At 48.0% G+C, this 21,733-nt stretch overlaps 1 protein-coding gene across 3 annotated transcripts in view; it reads right to left on the reverse strand.

Moving 5' to 3' along the window:
- TTYH1 (tweety family member 1) overlaps nt 1-18,276 on the reverse strand; it is a 62,890-nt gene extending 44,614 nt beyond the window's left edge. Inside the window, exon 1 of one of the 3 annotated variants that reach the window (XM_028751842.2) lies at nt 17,993-18,276. In XM_028751842.2, coding sequence (XP_028607675.2) covers nt 17,993-18,118 — 126 coding nt within the window. In that variant the 5' untranslated portion in view covers nt 18,119-18,276. The remainder of the gene's footprint in view (nt 1-17,992) is intronic. The other 2 variants (XM_028751840.2, XM_028751841.2) reach the window with 2 other exon arrangements.
- Between the last annotated feature and the right edge of the window lie 3,457 nt (nt 18,277-21,733).

The raw sequence follows: 21,733 nt of genomic DNA on the forward strand, positions 1-21,733 counted from the left end.
GTGTTTTTAATATTTAATATTCTATTGGAAACCCAGCCAGATGGGCAGGGTATAATGAACATATTATTATTATTATTATTATTACCAGTAAGAGAGAGAAAGAGAGAAACAAGAGTGTCTCTGAGAAGATGACCCCTCCACACACGACACCCTCCCATCTCCAGAAAGATGGAGCAGATAGAAGTAGGGAGGGCAGAAACAAGAGAGATGGAGAGATAAACGCGTTTCTCTCTCTCTCTCTCTCTCTCTCTCTCTCTCTCTCTCTCACACACACACACACACACACACACACACACACACACACGCACACCAAAGTGGATCAGCTGCTGCTGTGAGGCTCAGCCTGACCTACATACATATCAGCAGTCAGAGCGCTCGCCTCCTCGCTGGCGCTGGGAGGGAATCTGCTGCTGCTGCTGCCGCCGCCACAAACTCCCGCCCCCTCACCCGCGGGCCGGGACTGCGCTCCTCGCTCCCGGAGCTGCCCACGGCAGGGGCGGCGGCTTCCCACGGGCAGCTGCACGCGAGCGGGTGCAGCCCCAGGCTGCGGCAGGTCGCTGCCACCGCGCGGGCTGCTTGCTTCGGCTCCCGCGCCTTCGCTACACCCGCGATCGGAGCCGGGTCACCGGAGACCCCCGGGGCCGCCTTTGCGCAGCCCAGCCAGGCGCACAGTTAACAGTCTTGCCCTCTCCCGCCACCTCCGCTGCTTCACTGCTTTCACGTTGCTGATATTGCTTGCAATAAGCGAGCAAAAAAGCAACTCTCGGGTTGTTGTTTTTTTAATAAAAAATAAAGACTCTGAGCATGTGCAGTTTTTGCATTTAACACCATTTCCTGCTGCTTCCTGGGTGGTCGCCTGGGGCCTCTCTGGCCCCGCACTCGAGCCCTAGCTCAGCTCCGCCGTTGCCTCCCTGAATGTGTTTGTTTTCCCTCTGGCACCAGAGACATCTGTTATAGACATAATTAATTTAACGTAATGGGCCTCTAAACGGTTTTTGAAGGACTGAGCACTACTAGGAAAGCAAAGATGAGAGAGGCCTCGGATCAGATCTCCCGGTGCTTACCTGGTGCTGCCTCCATTCATTTCCCCTCACACTCATAGCCCACCTAAGGAGCTCAAGGCTTGGTATGCTGATGCTATTAGCCCCATTTGCCCTCACAAGCATAGGTGGCAATTCCTTGGGGGGCAGAGGTCCCTTTGGCTCCCCCATAAAATATTTTAGGGGGCCAGGCCTCCCCAGAATTCATGGGCAATGCCATTCAAATAGTGTGTCTTGTGACCAATTATGCACCCCCCCCCGCATATTTTATTCAAGTTGGCGCACCCTTGCTCACCACAATCTTGTGACGTAAATTGATCAGAGAGGGGGAAATTGAGCTTCATGGACCAAGCAGGGATTCACACCTAATCCAGCTCCCTTCCCCCTCCGTCCAAAGCCACACCACCACACTGGCTCCATAAAGCCAGGACCCACATTTTCACCCCCAAATGCACAAATAAGAAATGCCTAGGGGCATTTCTCCCCCTCCCCAATGTCTGGATAGAAAGGTGTGGATAGGCAAGATGTGGAAACGTGTACCTGTGGTGGCTGGTGAACCATCATTGGATCAGAAGGCAAGGAGGCCAACAGTAGGTGGCGCCAGAGCCAATGAGGGGACAGAGCAAGCTAACTCTAGGTTTGCCCCCATCTTCCTCCTCCCTGCTGCGTTTGACAAGGGCAGTACAGTGGTACCTCAGGTTACATATGCTTCAGGTTACAGGCTCCACTAACCCAGAAATATTACCTCGGGTTAAGAACTTTGCTTCAGGATGAGAACAGAAATTGTGCTCCGGTGGAGCAGCAGCAGTAGGAGGCCCCATTATGCTAAAGTGGTGCTTCAGGTTAAGAACAGTTTCAGGTTAAGAACAGACCTCCAGAACGAATTAAGTACTTAACCTGAGGTACCACTGTACTGAGACTGAGAGGGGGGAACTGACAGGCAACACCACCCCCTGAACATGTCGTAAAAAGAAGGCAGGCAGGTATGGGCTGGCTGGGGGCAAACTGAAGTTGGCAGCACAACTATTCATGATCCATCGGATCATGCCCACTGCCGCCACCCTCACCTTTGGGTGTTCAGTTGAGGCTCTACAGATTTGGTTGGGGACCCCGTTTTTTGTAGGGTTCCCGCCAGAGCAGCGAAAGTCTATGCAGATGCAACTTGTCCCCACAGGTTCTGTTCAGATATTTTGGTGAATGAGTGGGCAGGGGGTCGGTTCTGCAGGTGAAACCCTTCCCCCCCCCATCCACAATCCACATGTTCATGGTTATAGAGCATGAACAGAGCTATATCCTTGAGGACCCAGTTGTATCCGCCCACCCACAAAAGTAGTCACCTTAATTTCTGAGCCTTCGGTTGTAATGACCCAAACAGGGTTTGTTTCCACAACTACAAGGACTTAGAAACACAAAACTGCAACAACCAAAGGCTAAGTCTGAGCCGGTGCACGCATGCATCCCTTCTTCACACAAGCCTGTAGCTGCCAGATCAGAACCCAGAGATCTTGCCCCTAACCCACCCTTAACCATACTGAGGCAAAGGAAATGATCCATTAGTTCCCCGTGGTCTATAAAAAAGTTTCTTCCTCAAATTCCACATACAGTGGTACCTTGGTTTTCAAACACCTTGGTACTCAAACAACTTGGAACCCAAACACTGCAAACCCAGAAATAAGTGTTCCGGTTTGTGAACTTTTTCAGAAGCCAAATGTGCTCTGTTTTGAGTGCTATACTTCTGTTTTGAGTGCCACACTTCCGTTTTGAGTCTTATGCTGAGCTCTGTCTGTTTTTGCTATTTATTTGGCGTTTTTGTTTTTGCGGCTCTTTTTCTTTTGTTTTTGTGACTGTGTTGAACCCAGTTCAGCTACTGATTGATTGATTGATTGATTGATAGTGTGACTGTGGTACACTGTTTATTGCTTTCATTTTATGGATCAGTGGTCTCGTCAGATAGTAAAATTCATGTTAAATTGTGTTTTAGGGGTTGTTTTTAAAAGCCTGGAATGGATTAATCCATTTTGCATTACTTTCTATAGGAAAGTGCGCCTTGGTTTTGGAACGCTTTGGTTTTGGAACGGATTTTCAGAACGGATTAAGTTTGAGAACCAAGGTACCACTGTATCTCAGAAGCCTACTCTGCAGTAACTCAGAACAAGACTTTTAGTGTGGCTACCCATATACTCTGGAATAGCACCCCTGTCCCAATAAGACAGGAACTTACTATTTGCACTTTTCAGAAACATTTGGATACATGTTTGTTCCAACACACTTTCCCAATGTTTTGCCACAAGTGTCTAATTTAAATTGTTTAAGTTTGGTTTTAAAGGCATTGGCTGGTTTTATTTTATTAAAAAAACCCTAAAACCTCATTTTGAATTAATTAATTTTATAATGAAATGATTTTAGAATGTTGTATTATTTTATTGTTGTTAGCTGCCCTGAGCCTGGCTTCGGCTGGGGAGGGCGGGATATAAATAAAAATTTATTTTTATTATTTATTTTTTTGGCTGTTTCTGTTGTAGGTGACGGCCTTGAGATGATTGTGTAGCAGGCGATTAATAAATGGAGATACTGTAATAAGTTAATGATAATCATCATCATCATCATCATCATCATCATCATCCACTTGTTGCGACTCCACCCCACTCAATCTCTCTCCTAGTCCCCCTGCCCATCCTCTTCCCCTTCCTGTCATAGAGAGTAGAAAGCTGCCCTCTACCAAGTCACATCACTGGTCCAAAGCTCAGTAAGTGTCTACTCTAGGGATGGGAGAGGCTGTGGACCTCCAGAGTGGTGAGACTCCAACTCCCATCAACGTCAGCCAGCATGGCCATGGCTCAGGATGATGGGAGCTGCACCGTAGGTCTCTAGAGCTGCTTTCCTTCACCTGGTGCCCTCCAGGTGTGTTAGACTCCTAACTCCCTTCAGCCCCAGCCAGACCTGTAACCAGGAAAGGCCAGAGATTGAAGCTGGGAGGTTTTGCATGCAAAGCCTGTTCTCTACGGCTGGGTTATCTTGACTGCATAAATCCACCTGCCTGTTTCAGTCTGTTGCAGAGACAGAGAAAGATAACCTGATGGCGATACTTGTGAATGGAGAAAGAGGAAATGCAGAAGACAAAAGGGATCGGGGAAGAGATATGGATGGATAAATCAATCAATCAATGGAAGGCAAATAAATGAATTAGCTGATTAATTGAATATATTAATTAATAAGACTGTTAGTGAAGGGGGGAAGAAGCAAGAGGAAAGCCCTTAGCTATTAGAACGTAAGAAGGATGCCGAAAAATGTTCTCTCCTCTCCTCATCCAGAATGAATTCACAGATCCCCTGACACTCATTAATCCAGCTAATTTGATTTGATTGTTTTAAAAAGCACTTTCAAATATTTGAGTCTCCTAATCCCAAAGCCAAATCTCTCAGCTGGTGTGAACCAGCCTGTTGTTGTTGTTGTTGTTGTTGTTTTGTTGTCTTTTTGTTGTTGTCGTCATCCACGGGACACGATCCCCACGTGGTGGCCTCCACTCTTGTTACAAAGTAGCTCTGCATGTGAGTTCATAAAAGACTGGATGGAGGAACATGCTCTGTGTGTCTTGTATATGGCTATTGGTGATTCAGAGACGCAGCTTCCCCAGGGGAACATTTTCATCACTGTTTATTTACTGCTCATTAATGTAATGGTGTGTATGGGGTGTTAGGGGAAGGCCACGTCATGCTCCTTCTGGGGCAGATTGTCCACCTTTGGTCTCCATCCTGCACTCAGCTCTCCCCTGTGGCTCCTAGGAGCTGTCAGCATGCGACAGCGGCTGCACCCGGGAATGGCTTCGACTGGCCATCCACACCAAGTAAGGGAAAAGTAAAGGTAAAGGGACTCCTGACCATTAGGTCCAATCGTGACTGACTCTGGGGTTGTGGTGCTCATCTCGCTTTATTGGCCGAGGGAGCCGGCGTACAGCTTCCGGGTCATGTGGCCAGCATGACTAAGCCACTTCTGGTGAACCAGAGCAGCGCACGGAAACGCCGTTTACCTTCCCGCCAGAGCGGTACCTATTTATCTACTTGCACTTTGATGTGCTTTCGAACTGCTAGGTTGGCAGGAGCAGGGACCGAGCAACGGGAGCTCACCCCGCCGTGGGGATTCGAACCACCGACCTTCTAATCGGCAAGTCCTAGGCTCTGTGGTTTAACCCACAGCGCCACCCGCGTCCCTAAGTAAGGGTAGCCTTGATAAATTAGGGACTTCTGCATGCAAGCAAAGACAGGCTGCAGCGGATTAAGCAGATGAGGCCAATAGTGGGTCCAACAGTCAAGAAAGCAGTTCCTGCACATGGTGAACTGAGAGGCAGGTGGGGCTCATCAGCCCTGGGAAGGTAGCCCATCTAGGAGAAGGAGAACTCTGATCCTAAACCTCTACTGTCTTGTGGGATCTTCAGAAGAAGAAACTAAGGAGTAAACCAGGCGTCCTCAACCTCGGCCCTCCAGATGTTTTTGGCCTACAACTCCCATGATCCCTAGCTAGCAGGACCAGTGGTCAGGGAGGATGGGAATTGTAGTCTCAAAACATCTGGAGGGCCGAGGTTGAGGAAGCCTGGAGTAAACCCAACACAAATCTGGTCCACTCCATATATATCCCTGAAAATGATACTTGGGACCATACAAAAGATATTAAGACTGGGAGCCTTCTTCTTTTTTTAACCTCTCTTCTGAGCAGGAAGATTTGGCAAGGCCTTTTCCCTACCACGAAAACAGGGCCGGCCCAAGACATTTTGGCACCTGAGGCAAACCATGAAAGGATGCCCCCTCCCCACCAGGGAAGAAGGGGTAAGTGAAGTTCTACATAAGGAACAAGGGGCAAATAATGATATGCACTTAGGCCTGCTGTCCCTGTGGATCCTGCCACCTGAGGTGGTTGCCTCACCTTGCCTCATAGGTGGGCCAACCCTGCACAAGAAGCTTCTATTAATGCCATATTTCTGAATACTTCCTGCTGAGAAGCTGCACAATGCAGATCACACAGTCTTCTGACAATCTGCACTTTCCCGGTATCTACCACTATTAAGAATCAGTATATTCTGCCCACACTGTGGCTGCAATCCTAAATATAAATATACTTAAACGGAAAGAAGCCCCATGGAATTTAATGGGACATAGTTCTCAGTAAACACAGATAGGAGTGGTCCATAAGACTGCAGACGAGCACCCAAATACGTGCAAGTCCCTCTGATTTTTAAGCATGAGAAAGTGGAGGCAGGATTGTATTGCTTAAAACTAGAGATGATTTAACCCCAGCCTTGTTGTACGATCAGCATTGCCTTCCAGAATTCTGAAGGTCCACTAATGTGCTTTAGACTGCAAAGCAAGAGTGGACACTCAGGATCTTTGAACAGTTAACTAATCTGCGCTAAGTGATCTTGAGTATCCACTACTCTTTAAGAATGCAAATGCCTTACTTGGTCCCACCAAGGCTGAATTCACAGGACCTTTCCAGACCTTTCTCTTAATTGTTAAGCTCCGCATTATATTTGAGCATTTGCACAACAGAAAAGCCGCTTCTTGAGCTATAGAGGAACATAGGGCAAGTTTCCATGATATTTGCTTCCAGGAAAATAAAATGTTTGCAAAAAATATGGAAAGGGATGTTATATTTACACTACATTCCACTCCAGTTCAACTGTATAGTTCCAGAAGCGGCTTTTACATTATGTGAAAGTGCAGATATGATGTGGAAATGAATAGGGAAATGTCAATGAAAATGGAATAAGCTGCCATGTGAATGCAACTCAAGGTCCACCCCATGCATAATTCTTTGCAAAGCTCCTAGCAGCCAGGAGGTGCGCATGTGGGGGTCAATTAGACACTGACACGTGGTCCGGCAGTGGCCTGCGGTCTTATTTTTCTCCACCCCTGCTGTGGACTACATGCTACCTGCAAACTTTCACTACTGGCATGCTTCAAGAGGGATTGCAACACAATGTTGCAGTGTGTGGCGTGCTCCAATTCAAGTTGCTCCATTCTGTGTCCTCTCCCTCCTGGTTCACAGTTCCCACCCGCAACAGTCACCCAGCTTTCTGTGGCCACTGAGCATGCTCAGCCCTCATAGGGTTGTTTTAGAGGTCCCCTATGTGGGGTCCCCCCCCCAATATTTTTGTATTGCTGCAGACCTTGGGAGTTCCTCCAAGCCTGTTGAATACAGTGGTACCTCAGGTTACAGACACTTCGGGTTACAGACGGTTCGGGTTACAAACTCTGCTAACCAGGAAGTGGTTGCTCCAGGTTAAGAACTTTGCCCCAGGATAAGAATGGAAATCACATGCCAGCGGCGCAGCAGCAGCAGGAGGCCTCATTAGTGAGAGCACACCTCAGGTTAAGAACCGTTTCAGGTTAAGAACGGACCTCTGGAACGAATTAAGTTCTTAACCCGAGGTACCACTGTACCTCCCTCTGGTATGTGGGAGATACAGTGGTACCTCAGGTTAAGTACTTAATTCGTTCTGGAGGTCTGTTCTTAACCTGAAACTGTTCTTAACCTGAAGCACCACTTTAGCTAATGGGGCCTCCCGCTGTTGCTGCGCCGCCGGAGCACGATTTGTGTTCTCATCCTGAAGCAAAGTTCTTAACCCGAGGTACTATTTCTGGGTTAGCAGAGTCTGTAACCTGAAGCATATGTAACCCGAGGTACCACTGTACTGTTTGGCTATCTGTGCAGTGGTACTTGCAGCCTTAATGTTGGCAATACAGATGGACAGGGAGGGAGAGGAGCAGCCCTTCTGGAGAATGCATCTAGGTTCTACTAATGACACACTAGCAATAATTTCATCACATGGGGTGCCTGCATTGGAAATGACGTCATTCCTATGGGAGTAATTAGCATTCAAAGTAGAAGCGGTATGGGATGCTCTTCTGGTTTCAAGCAGTCCTCCAAGAGCCAGGTGAAGATCAGAAGCTGAAGAAGCAATCTATGAACAGGTGTGTGGGAGAAGAGCCAAAGGTCAGAAGAAGACCAAGATACTGTCCAATGGGGATTGGGGAAGTCCAAAACCAGCTATTCCTCCCCTTTTTCTCTCAAAATGCACATCAACACGTGTTTATGCAACCCCAAATGCACACTTCCACGCTCAGATGCTATAAATATGTTCAGTTTCATTATTCCATTCCAACGATGATTTGCATTTTCCCCTCAAAACGTGACATGCTGCCAAATTTGGAGGAAGATCCAGTACATACTGTAAGTAATACAGTCCACCCTGGGCCTGCCAAATCTGGCGGTGCCACTGGCAAGTAAGGCTGTGTATAATTTATAATTTAATTTGGCAGTTTTATCTGCTTAGTTTGTTTATATGCAAATTGCTGTGGTTGGTGGTTGGTGGCTGGTGGTGTACAACTCTCTCTCTCTCTCTCTCTCTCTCTCTCTATATATATATATATATATATATAGGTAAAAAGGTAAAGGACCCCTGGATGGCTAAGTCCAGTCAAAGGCTACTATGGGGTTGCAGCGCTCATCTCACTTTCAGGCCGAGGGAGCCGGTGTTTGTCCACAGACAGCTTTCCGGGTTATGTGGCCAGCATGACTAAGCCGCTTCGGGAGCAATGGAACACTGTGACAGAAACCACAGCACACGGAAACACTGTTTACCTTCCCGCCGCAGCAGTACCTATTTATCTACTTGCACTGGTGTGCTTTCGAACTGCTAGGTGGCCGGAGCTGGGACAGAGCAACGGGAGCTCACCCCATCGTGGGGATTCTAACCGCCGACCTTCCAATCAGCATGCCCAATAGGCTCAGTGGTTTAGACCACAGTGCCACCCGTGTCCCTTTATATGGCTCAGGGTGTGTGAGAGGAGGTGGGCAGTGGTTCCTGCAATGGAGGCTAGTGATCTGGCACTGCCACAAGCCAGATAGGTGCCAGAAGGTGATAGAAGGGGTAGGCTTAGGGCATGTGGTTTCTAACTATACATCTACGATTCTATGTCATGGATGCTTTAGCTGAGATTCCTTCATTGCAGGCGGTTGGACTGGATGACCCTCAGAGTCCCTTCCAACTCTATGATTCTACTCTATGATCTAAACCATCAACAGAGGGATAAAAGAAGCAGGGAGAGTATGTTTTCAAGGGGTGCCGTGTGAGACAAAGAGGAGAGGAGTCTCCCTTTCTGCCTTTAAATATGGTTTAGAGCAGAGGTGGGGAAATGTGGTGGTGGTTTTTTCCCCTTCATATTTTCCGTATTCATTTGTGAGCAATTTCCTGGGGCTTGAAAACAGTGGTGGGCAGTGCCAGGGGAACAAATTGGCAGGCAACAGATGCCAGTCTTGTACCGTGTAGGTTGTATTCCAGCCACACAAAAACCAGAGTTCCTTACACAAAGAAACCTCTTCACCCTCCATGCAGGTAAGCGAGGTCACACTCACATCGCACATTCAAAGCACAGGGCTTCTGCCTTCCCACCCCAGAACAAGAACCCAGTTTGTTAAGGGTGCTGGGAATTGTTGCACTCTGAGGGAAAGCTCTGTGGTGCGGATGTCGCCCAAGTAAGAGGCATTATCACAGTTTAAGGCGCTTGAGGAAGGGTCTGGCTTGAGTCCTGAGGGCCACAGAGGGAGACCGGAGGGGGGCATTTTTGTCCCCCAGGCCCAAAGTCCACCACCACCTCTCGTTTACAGCCGGTAGAAGGCAGGTTGGGATCTGCTAATAGATCTCTGAGCGATGTTGCAGTAGATTGGCAAGGATTCCTGACCCAATTTTTTTAGCAGCTAGCTGTAACAAAACAACAGCTTTCCCACCTACGTTTGCCTGCAGAAATGAAGGCTAAGTAGAGCTGAACTTTTGTGATGTGAAGGCGCTCTGGGGCATTGTGGGGAATTTAAACGGTGACACAAATGCCCTGTATTTTTGTGGAATTTGCTTCCGTAATCTGTTATGACATGAGAGTTTGATCGTTTTATGTTCGTACGGTCTTTTGCTATTTGAGGTATTTACATTCATGGATGTTCTGGGCTGTGCATGTGGTTGGTGTTTTTTTTGCCATGACAGCCACCCACCTGGACAGATTTAAAATGGGTTTAGATGAATTTGTGGCAGATTTGGCTAGCGATGGCTACCATTCACGATAGCTTTATACTCCTTCCAGTATTATTTCCACATTTTGCACCCAGACCTATAAATTAGCTTATACAGATCTGTGTACAGACAAATCCTTTGTATTCTTTTTTAAAATTATGTATATCCTCCAACATTTCTCTGATGAAAATAGGGACGACCTATTCCATAATAATAATAATTTTATTATTTATACCCCAACCATCAGACTGGGTTGCCCCAGCCACTCTGGGAGGCTTCCAACATATCTAAAAAACATAATAAAACTAAACAGGGCTGCCTTCAGATGTCTTCTAAAGGTTACTTATCTCCTTGGCTCAGGGGCCGCAAAACTCCATACCTTCCAACATTTCTCCGATGAAAATAGGGACGTCCTAAGGAAAAGTGGGACATTCTGGGAGGATCAAATCAGAAACCGGGACAGCTGCTGTTAATCTGGGGCTGCTATCCCTGGAAAACAGGGACACTTGGAGGGTCTGAGTGATGCCTTTCTCTTCTTTGGGTGAGACTTAAGAGGCTGCTTTATTTATTTATTTATTTATTTATTTATTTATTTACCACTTTATACTTCTACTAAAAACCTCAAAGTGGTGTACAGCATATTAAAGCAATAAAGCTATAGCTGGGTGATGTTCCTCCATCCTCATGAGCAGCCTCTTCAGTAGGGCTGGTGAGTGTGGGTCCAGACCCTGATTTCCACGGAGCGGATTCCTCCCGATCAGAGGAAATCCGCCATTGCCGGTGGCGCTAGCCCGGAAGTCTGCCCACTATACCTTTAAAGCACATTCAAAGCACACCCTACCCTCACTGTAGGTTAAACCACAGAGCCTAGGACTTGCCAATCAGAAGGTCGGTGGTTCGAGTCCCCACAACGGGGTGAGCTCCCGTTGCTCGGTCCCTGCTCCTGCCAACCTAGCAGTTCGAAAGCACGTCAAAGTGCAAGTAGATAAATAGGTACCGCTCAAGGCGGGAAGGTAAACGGAGTTTCCGTGCGCTGCTCTGGTTCGCCAGAAACGGCTTAGTCATGCTGGCCACATGACCCGGAAGCTGTACGCCGGCTCCCTCGGCCAATAAAGCGAGATTAGCGCCGCAACCCCAGAGTTGGTCATGACTAATGGTCAGGGGTCCCTTTATCTTTACCCTCCCCAAATTCATGGGAACTGTAGTTTGTCAATAGCCTGGGTATTATAGCCCTGTATGGGGAAACGTGGGGTCCCCAGGATTCTTTCATTGGGGTGGAATGTGATTTGAATCTGCTTTAAAGGTGTGTATGGGGGGGGGGTCACAGTTGCTGGGGAACACCAGCAGAAGAGGGCTAGTGCCCTCCCGTCTTGCATGTGAGCTTCCCGTGGGCACCTGGTTGGCCAATCTGCGAAATGGGTTGCTGGATTATAGAGCCCTTAGGTCTGATTCAGCAGAGCTCCTCTTGAGTCTGCGTTGGGGGCGCTCCAGGGATTTGAATGTAATTTAAATGGTGGCTCCAAGTTGAAGCAGCGCTCACTGGAACGCCATAAAAGGGGAGAGGGCCAGACAGGGATCAGCTCGGCCCCCGACAACCACCCAGCAATGTTGGGCACTGACGCCAGCCCTGCCTGGTGCCTCTCCCTGGGGGCTTAGCCAGAGAGGTACGTGAAAGAAAGGCCGCAGCCACACCTTGGCAGTGCCACAATGGGGCATATATTAAGGCTGCAAGAGCTCTTCCTCGCAGAGAAACAGTGAAATAGGCAGGGCAGAGATGAGAACTGTGAAGAAGTGTCAGGAGTAAGAGCTATATAAAAGATAAATTATTTATACCGTGCCGGGTTTTTCGCATTCACATCTTTAAAAGGATGTTCAGGGAGAAGAGTGTTTAAAAAAGAAAAGCTGTAAAAAAAGGAAAGAAAGAAAGAAAAGGCTCGCAGCATGGGAGAAGAAGGAGAGCCTTGTGGAGATCTGTCTGAACCGCATTTGTAAAAGGAGGTTATGAAGGGAGGGTGTCAAGAAGGGCGTCCTACATTTTATGTGACCAGAAAACCCAAATTCTCTAATTGAATCAAATGAAATAGATTTGCATGAGCTCGCTTAATCACAGCACTTCGCGTTGGTCTCAGAGTACAAGGGATTCCCCCCCCTCCTTTCTCTCTCTTTGGTAGCAGCTGGTGTTCCTTTTTAGGAAACCAGGCAGTGTGGAAAACAGGAGGGATTTGGTGACGGGACTTGGATTCTGTGGTGAAACTCAATTCTGTGTGTGGCCGTGTGATGAAATTCAGTTTGACGACAAAATACAAGGTGACAAAACCCAGACTTAAGGGAATAAGGCATAACCCTTTCCTTAATGTACCACTTTGCTACATGTAGGGAACTCCCCCCCCCCGCCCCCCATTTTTAAACACAAGGGAAGCAATCACAAACATGATTCTTCACAACCTGTAATTTGAAGTGGTACAGTCCAGAACCCCGCCATCTTAGGCTACAGTCCTATGCACACTTCCTTTGGAGCAGGGGTGACAACTTGAATAAAATATTGGTGGTGGGAGGTAAGCTCTGCCCCACAAAATGGATCACAACACACACACACACACCCATTTGAATGGCAATGCCCATCAACTTTGGCAGGGCGTGCCACCCTCAAATATTTTATGGGGGTCCGAAGGGACCTCGGCCCCTAGGAGTCGGTTCCTATGCTTTGGAGTGAGTCAGGCATAGTCAACACTACACAGGAAGTAGAATGAAGTGCTATAGCTCTGAGGAGTTGACTGTACCACTTCAAGCTGCAGATGGGTGGTGGTAGACAATAATATTTTTGAAAACTCTCCACACGTAGAAACCACCCTGACAGGGAATGTGCTGGGTTATGTGTATAATTCTTAGTAGCAGGGTTTTCAAAACAAAACAAAACAAAACAAAACAAAACAAAACAAAACAAAACAAAACAAAACAAGGGGGAGCATTCAAAAGAGGTGTCCCTACCTGCAATCTGAAACTGTATACACACTGTACCTTTGCAGCACATTCTTCCCCTGAAATAATTATGGGCACTGCAGTCTATTAATGGTTGCTGGGAATGGTAACTGTGAGGGGGTAAACTACAATGCCCAGGATTCTTTGAGGCAAACAATGTCTTTCAAATGTGCTTTAAAGGTATAGTGTGTACACAACCTGTGATCATAACAGCCAGCTCTACCACTGCAGGGTTCGTACCACCTTCATCTTCTGCCTGGGTAAGGTAAAGTAAAAAGGTAAAGGACCCCTGGACAGTTAAGTCCAGTTAAAGGCAACTATGTGGTGTGGCGCTCATCTCGCTCTCAGGCCGAGGGAGCCAGCGTTTGCCAACTGACAGCTTTCTGGGTCATGTGGCCAGCACGACTGAACCGCTTCTGGCTCACAGAGAACCGTGACAAGAGCCAGAGTGCACGGAAACACTGTTTACCTTCCCACCACAGCAGTACCTATCTATCTACTTGCACTGGTGTGCTTTCAGACTGCTAGGTTGGCAGAAGCTGGGACAGAGCAACAGGAGCTGGATTCTGCCTGGATAGAGCAGGCCTCACACTGAACGCAGTGGAGCGAACTGGCTGTGAATGTCCTGATTCCGCATAATGTGTGGATTCACAATAGGGCTCTCCTTTGTCAAGCAGACCAGTCTTATAGGAACAACAGGAACTTCTGCATGCACAGCATGTGCTCTGCCACTAAGCCACAGCTCAGAACTTCCTAAGAACTTTCTGTTCCCATTGAGGTTGCTCCCTGAGCCCGCCACCACCCATCCCGCTTAGGCCAGGCAACAACAGTCCCAGTGCTTTGAATGGAAATGAGAACTCTTCCATTCAAAGACTCTTTGCAGGGGTCCAGTGAGTGAGTTTATTTGCCACTCAACGACACAACTGTTTGGTTTAGGAAACAGGTTAGGAACAGCCTGCAAGGCTGGCATCATGCTTATCCGAGGGCCATGTTTTCTAGTCTCCTTTAAACATTATAAATTTCACCCAAATCTACAGGTGGCTCCTGCAACTCAGTGCTGGGAAAATTTGGTACAAAACAATCACAGTGCCAAAAATGCGCCAGAGGGCTCCCATGGTCCACCTCACAATTTCTCTCTGACTCTTTCACCGATGGGGCAGGAGAACTAATTGCTGTGAGATGTTGTGCTCACACTGAGAGCGCAGCTCCGTTCCAAAGTGGGATGGACCACAGGGGGGTCCTTCAGGGACTCAATGAGCACTTGAAACAGCATTGGCTGTTGTGGGAAGCTTACAGAATGAACACAAGGCATTGCCAAGGCAGACCTGACTCTCTGACTGACACACCAGGAGAATGAGCAACGACTGTGTCATTTATTCAACAATTGCCCACATTGTTGTTTTTAAAGCATCTGTTGAAATTCAGCACCGTTGAAGCGAAGCGGCTGGCCTAAGCTAGACCACTGATGGAATTCAGAAGACACGGCAAAGACCCCTCAGAGAAGCCGAATTGGAGCAATCTCTTTTCATTAACAATGTCCAGAGAGGTAGCCGTGTTACTCTGTTTTAGTGCAAGACTAAGGCTGTGTACACAGCATACCTTTTAAATCACATCCGAAGCATGGCGGGGGGTGGGGGCTGGAAGAGGAAATGTGCTTTAAATGTATGGCGTGCACACAGTCTAACGCATTTTAACTACCACAACATACAACCTAATTTTTGTGCTCAACACCCCCCTCCCCCCGCTTTGTTGTGGAGCATCTTGCCTGAGGAGCGTTCTGGAGAACTCGGACCCTTGCCACTGTTTCATGACATTTGGTTGGTCCTAACAAAAAAGTATTGCCCGATGTGGATTGTTGGATTTCCCCCTCCCCCCCTCCCCCCACCTTATGGACCAAGATGGCTAATGTTGCTTTTTATGTTTTATTACAGCATTAGCTGTTGTAGGACTACAGGACACTTAATCAGATCCAACATCTGATGGACTGGGCTCTAGTCCATGAAACCGTATGCCGTAATAAAATGTGTTAGTCTCTAGGGAGACAAGGGACCATTTGTTGTTGCTATTAAGGTTCTTCTGCTAAGGATGAAGGCTCTTTCTTATATCCCAGTCATATCTCTTTGGGTGGTGCGGTGCAAGTCATCTGAGTGCACTGGGTGATCAAGATTGCGTGCAGAAAGTCCCAGGTTCAATCCCTGCTGTGTCCAGGTAGGGAGTAGACCCCTGGCTGAAAAACTGGAGAACTGTTGCCAGTCAATGTGGACAATACTGAGCTAGATGGACCAATGATCTGATGGAGAAGAAGGCAGTTCTCTAGGTTCCTAGTCATCCCCTCTTTGACTTTGTTCGTTTTGGTATTTACTAGTGTAGCTTTGGGGATTCTACTCTTCCAAAATAATACACCAAATTTCTTTTGCTGCGTCCAAATCATGTGGTGGTTAGTTCCACAAGGTACAATCTGACCAATTGGGTTAGGCAGGATGTAATTGGAAAAGCAGCATCAGCTAGTCATATTCTCCACAGTGGTTTGTGCCCAAATCCCCGTTTGGTTAATTTGGCAAGCTAGCTTTTGTGGCTCGGGTTAAGAATGAGCCTGTTCATGTCTTAGATAAAAGGACAGATACATGTTCTCTCTTTTCACATTTTCCTTCCCAGCTTGGGGAAAAGAAAACACATAAGAGAAATCAGCAGAGGTGACTGAAGGAGCAACTAGATTTTACAGAGAAGTTAGGACGTTGGGGTTGACCAGTGTTTACAATTTAATTTTAAATTGTATAGACCACAGCCTAAGAAGGCACCATTTGCACGGTACATTTAACCACACTATCATACCACTTCGAACAGTCATGGCTCCTCCCCCCAAAGAATCTTGGGACCTGTAGTTTGCTAAGGGCGCAGAGAGTTGCTAGGAGACCCCCTGCTCCTCTCCCAGAGTTCCCTGGGAATACAAATGGACTGTTAAACCACTATGCGAACTGCAGCTCTGTTCTCAGCTCCCAGAATTCTTTGGGTGGAATCCATGGTGGTTTAAAGTGGCATTATCCTGCTTTAAACATATAGTAGAGATGGGGGCCTCTGTGACAAGAGTACATGCACAACATACATTGAAAGCACATTGAAAGCATCCCCACCTGCCAGAATCCCAGGAACTGTAGTTTCCTAAGGGTGCCAGAAATTCTAGTGCTATGAGGGGTAAACTACAGTTCAGAGGATACACAGCCTTTCTGTATGCAGAAGGCTCCAACCTCAGCCTTGGCATTTTCAATTAAAAGGATCTACAGTAGCAGATAATAGGAAAGGAAGACTTTCCACTGTCCGTTTAGGCAAGCCTTCTGAGCCTGGTGTTCTCCAGATGTTTTAGATTCCAGCACCCATCGCCCCTGACCATTGGCCATGCTGAGGCTGATGGGAGTTGTAGTCCGGGGGGAGGGGGAATCTGGAGGGCACCGATTGGGAAAACCTGGCCTGGTTATGACATAAGCAGCATCCCACACTCCTAAATTAATATTGGGTGTGCTCCAATTTGTGTTGAAATTAAGACGCAAAAGTCTGAGAAATAAAATGTTGGTTTGAGGAAGAGATGAAGTGGGATTAGGAACGCAGATGCAGAGGCCGGCATCTACACAGCCACAGAGCTGATCTGCACACAGTACAAGCTCAACATGTCCTCAGCTGCACTCATGCGCCTTCGCTTGTGTAGCGAGGGGGAGGCATTAACGTGTGAACCAGGCTAATAATGCAGATAAATCAGCTGCCTTTCATTTTCACGCAACCGTTCATTTTTGGGCGGATGCAACCGCAAGAATGGCTGTTGGGGCCGTATCCGTGTGCAGCTGGTTCACACATTACATGCCACTACACAAGTGCACTCTCTCTCTCTCTCTCTCAGCCAGTCAGGTCTCTCTGTTTGTAGAAGGAGAGTCCTAAGTGAGTCGCCCCAGATAAGACACACTGCCCACGGGAAGAGGCTGCTGAGCCTCATCAGCTATGACAAGGGGCTGCAGAAATCTGAGGCAGGCTAGTCTCTCGACAGCTGAGCCTCCCTCCACGGATGCAACCTCAACACACACACCTGGACCATTGATGGCTCCTCCTTGACTTCAAAGCTGGAGCTTCTTGACACATGAGAGATGCTCTTTGGACCTCCTTAGCCCTTCCTCCCTGGCATCTGTCTCCTCCTGTCCCACATTATCCTCTTCTTTCGCTCTGTGTGCATTTCCAGCCCCATCCTTCTTCCCTTATCTCTCGATCTGGTCCTCCATCTTTCCCAGAGCATCCTGTCAGGTTCCCTCCCTCCCTCCCCCATCCTTCCTCCCCCTCTCCTCCAGCCTACCCCCCCTCTCACTAGCTGCCCCATTACCTCTCCTCACCTCTCCTTCCCTTTCCCACAAGTCCCCCTTTCACCCCCATTCTGCTCCTTTCCCTCCCTCCTTTAGCATTACATTATCCGCTGCTCACTTTCTCTTCCTTCTCCCTCAACTCTTCTCATTTTCTCCATCCAGGTATTCCTCTTCTTTGGACCACATCTTTGCACTCTGATTTCCTTCCCCACCCGTCTTGCTTTCCCCTTGTCCCCCCCCCCCCCCTTAATCTTTGCCATCCCGTCCTGATTGCTCCTCCATCCATCCCTCCCTCCATCCAAATAGCTCTGCCTGCGCGCACGCATTTTAATTCTATGGGCGCACATCTTAATTCCGCGCATTCAAAAGCCCTTTCCATTCCCCTCTTTTCCACCCCCCACCTCTCCCTCTCTCCCCTCACCTTCTCCTCCCGCCCCCGCCTGCCCCCTTCCTCCTTCTTTCGCCTCTCTCATCCACTTCATCTTTCCCACAGCCCTGCCTGATTTCTGCCTGGCTCGCTGACCCCACAGATCCTGCAAACCCATGCCTACTCTGGGCATCACCGTGGCGCTCACCTGCTGGTACCCCCAGTCCTCCGGGGCAAATTCGCTCCCCACGGCTTCAAACTGGAAGTTGATGTGCGGCGCCTGGTGCAAGAGGAACGTCCACCACGAAGCTCGATACCCCTGGGGGGACCCCATCCCTCCGACGCGGGGCGCCCACAACCCCAACCCCGCTCACCGCGCTGGTCGCCGGCCCCCCATGCTGGCACACGGATGGATGTCGGGGAATGATGTGCAGGGAGGCAGTGCAGAACATCAGGGCTTATCCGCGCGGGATATTGGGGAGGGGGGAGTGATGGTTGGGGAAATAAAGGGGGGGGAGGGCTAGGTGGTGGGGGAAGAGGACAGTGGGAGGCGCAGCGCCATCTAGCGAGCGCTGCGCCCGTCACTGTGATTTAAATCAGCCCTTGTCTCGCCCGACCTGTCAGAGAGACTAATAGCTCCCCCAAGAGGATCTGTCCCTCTACACAATAAATAAAAGGCATCGCTGATCAGATTTAAAGCGGATGCAGAGTGGGAGAAAACGCACTAGGAAAGCAACTTCTAAAACTTCTCAATCGCTTCCAGCCTTCCCTATTTTCTACAAAATATACTTGCGGGGACCAATTGAAATATGTGGAGCGGGCTAGGAAGAAACCCTGCGTAAAAATCCTTACACCTGCAGTGATTTCAACCCGTTTTTCTGAATGGTCAGGAATCCTCACAAACAGTCAATTGCTTCTATCATCATCATCATCATCATCATCATCATCATCATCATTTGGGGGCGGGGAGGCAACCAGAAAGTAGTTGCTGCTATAAGCATAACATTTCCCCAGTTGATACGTTGTAGTTTAGAAGATAGCTATTCCCCCCCAGATTGCTGCAGTTGTTGCCTGGAATGTAGCAGCAGGAAAAGCCCCAAAGGTTGTAACATTTCCTCACGGGGAAATTGCTGCAACCCCTTGGTGGTTTTGGTTACCTTTTCCTGAAACTTTTCCAGCTCTACAGTATCCTTTTCGAGGTGTAGCACCTAGAAAGTGAACACTGTGCTCCAAAAGTGGTGTAGCACCATAGATTTGTATAAGGGCAGTGTGATAAGGGGTTTTATTTTCAATGTCTTTCCTAATGATCTGAAAAGGGGAATTCATGCTTTTCATAGCTGCCATACACTGGGCTGGTTGGGGCGCTGTGGGTAAAACCTCAGCGCCTAGGGCTTGCCGATCGCATGGTCGGCGGTTCGAATCCCCGCGGCGGGGTGAGCTCCCGTCTTTCGGTCCCAGCTCCTGCCCACCTAGCAGTTCGAAAGCACCCCTAAGTGCAAGTAGATAAATAGGTACCGCTTTATAGCGGGAAGGTAAACGGCATTTCCGTGTGCTGCGCTGGTGCTGGCTCGCCAGAGCAGCTTCGTCACGCTGGCCACGTGACCCGGAAGTGTCTCTGGACAGCGCTGGCCCCCGGCCTCTTAAGTGAGATGGGCGCACAACCCTAGAGTCGGACACGACTGGCCCGTACAGGCAGGGGTACCTTTACCTTTACCTTATACACTGGGCTGGCTCCTTCATTGAGCTATCCACCACAACCCCAAGATCTCATTCCTGGTTAGGTACCAGATCCTATTAGTGTATATGCAAAGTTAGGATTATTATTATTATTTGCCTCAATATGCATCACTTCATACTTGCTTACACTCAACTTCATTTGCCATTTTAATACCCATTCACTCAGCTTTTGCTGTGCCTTACAACTACTTTTTGATTTCACCACCACAAATAATTTGGTGTCATCGGCAAACTTGGCTGCCTCATTCTTCATCTGCAACTCTAGACAATTTATGAATGAGTTAGAAAAGTACCAGCCCAGACACAGATTGTTGGAGAACCCTACTTCTTGCATGTTTCTATTGTGGGAATTGTCCATTTATTCCTGATCTTGGCACTTGTCCTCCAGACTTGCTCCAGCCTCCAGATCACTGTGGTGGTGAAATTTATTTGCAACACCAGACACAGTCACTTTGTGAACTTCTATATGTATTTTGAACGAATGTTGCCCACGGTTGCACACTCTCCTGCTCTACAACTCAGTGACATCAATCTGGAATTTCACTTATTTTCAGTTTCTCAAACACATGTTCACATGGCCTTGGTAAACCATAGTTTGGCTTCCCATGCCATGTGAACCAGGCCATAATGAATACAGCCATACCTTGCAAGTTGAACGGAATCTGTTCTGGAAGTCCATTCGACTTCCAAAACATTCAAAAACCAAATTGCGGCTTCTGTTTGGCCCTGGAAGCCCCATTGGATGTCCGGGTTCCAAAAGAAGGTTTGCAAACCAGAACAATCATTTCTGGGTTTGCGGCGTTTGGGAGCCAAAACGTATGAGTTCCAGGGCATTCGACAACCAAGGTACGACTGTATATCCAAATCTTAGTGGAACAGTAAATTTTATTTATTTTAATATTTTAAAACTGTAAACCACCTTGGGTGCCTTGGCAGAAAGGCAATATATAAATGCAATGAAAATAAATAGGAAATAAATCATTTGTTCATCCCACACATTTCATTCCATTTACTTTCCTACCCTTTAAAAAAAAAATAACAAAGCAATGTGGAATTTTTATGGTAGGGCAACAGAGAACTTGAATACACTTAAATCTCTGCAGCATCACAAATGTGGTTTTGAAAGCTGCTTGCTGCCTCTTCCCCACTCCTGTCCCCACACCTGTGGTTGCAACTTAAAAAGGGATGTGGCTTCTCAGAAAGTGCAGTGAGCTTACTGAGGTCAACCATATTGTCAGACTACAGAATATCTGCATGTCAAGGGGGGAAACTGTGTCACAGAGCACTGGATATTTGAGAAGCTGCGGCCTCGTTCGTGGTACAGTACGGCGAGGTGCAATGGAGAGTTGCTGGCTATGGAACCCTCAACCTGAGTTCCTCTTTCAACATCCTCCTTTTTGGCTGGTATGATCAACTGAAAGGTATTGGGACCAGACAGGAGGATCAGAAACCCAGGTGATATGTTTACTGAGCACAACTCAAAGTGTTGGTGCTGACCTTTAAAGCCCTAAACGGCCTCGGTCCAGGATACCTGAAGGAGCGTCTCCACCCCCATCGTTCTGCCCGGACACTGAGGTCCAGCTCCGAGGGCCTTCTGGCGGTTCCCTCACTGCGAGAAGCCAAGTTACAGGGAACCAGGCAGAGGGCCTTCTCGATAGTGGCACCTGCCCTGTGGAAGGCCCTCCCACCAGATGTCAGAGAGAAGAACAACTACCAGACTTTTAGAAGACATCTGAAGGCAGCCCTGTTTAGGGAAGTGTTTAATGTTTAACAGACCACTGTATTTTAATATTTTGTTGGAAGCCACCCAGAGTGGCTGGGGAAACCCAGCCAGATGGGCAGGGTATAAATAATAAGTTGTTGTTGTTGTTACTGAGCCTTTACTGCTGAAGTACAAATCCCATCAGCCTCAGCAAGCATGGCCAATGGCAGGGGATGCACAACAATGGTTGGGGATGATGGGAGGTGTAGTTCAGTGACACTTGGAGGGTCCAAGGTCTCCCCACACCTGGAATATGTGAAGTAATGGAGGAGGGGTATGTATTTGCCTGATAGAATTAGGCCTAAGCCTTCTAAGGAGAAGAGACTTTAAGGCTTTGGGAGCGAGGTTAAGCCCCACCATGACTTAAGGTCCAGCACTTCTCATTACAGTGGTACCTTGGGTTAAGAACTTAATTCGTTCTGGAGGTCTGTTCTTAACCTGAAACTGTTC

Source organism: Podarcis muralis, chromosome 13, assembly GCF_964188315.1.
Source record: "Podarcis muralis chromosome 13, rPodMur119.hap1.1, whole genome shotgun sequence".
NCBI classification, from domain to species: Eukaryota; Metazoa; Chordata; class Lepidosauria; order Squamata; family Lacertidae; genus Podarcis; species Podarcis muralis.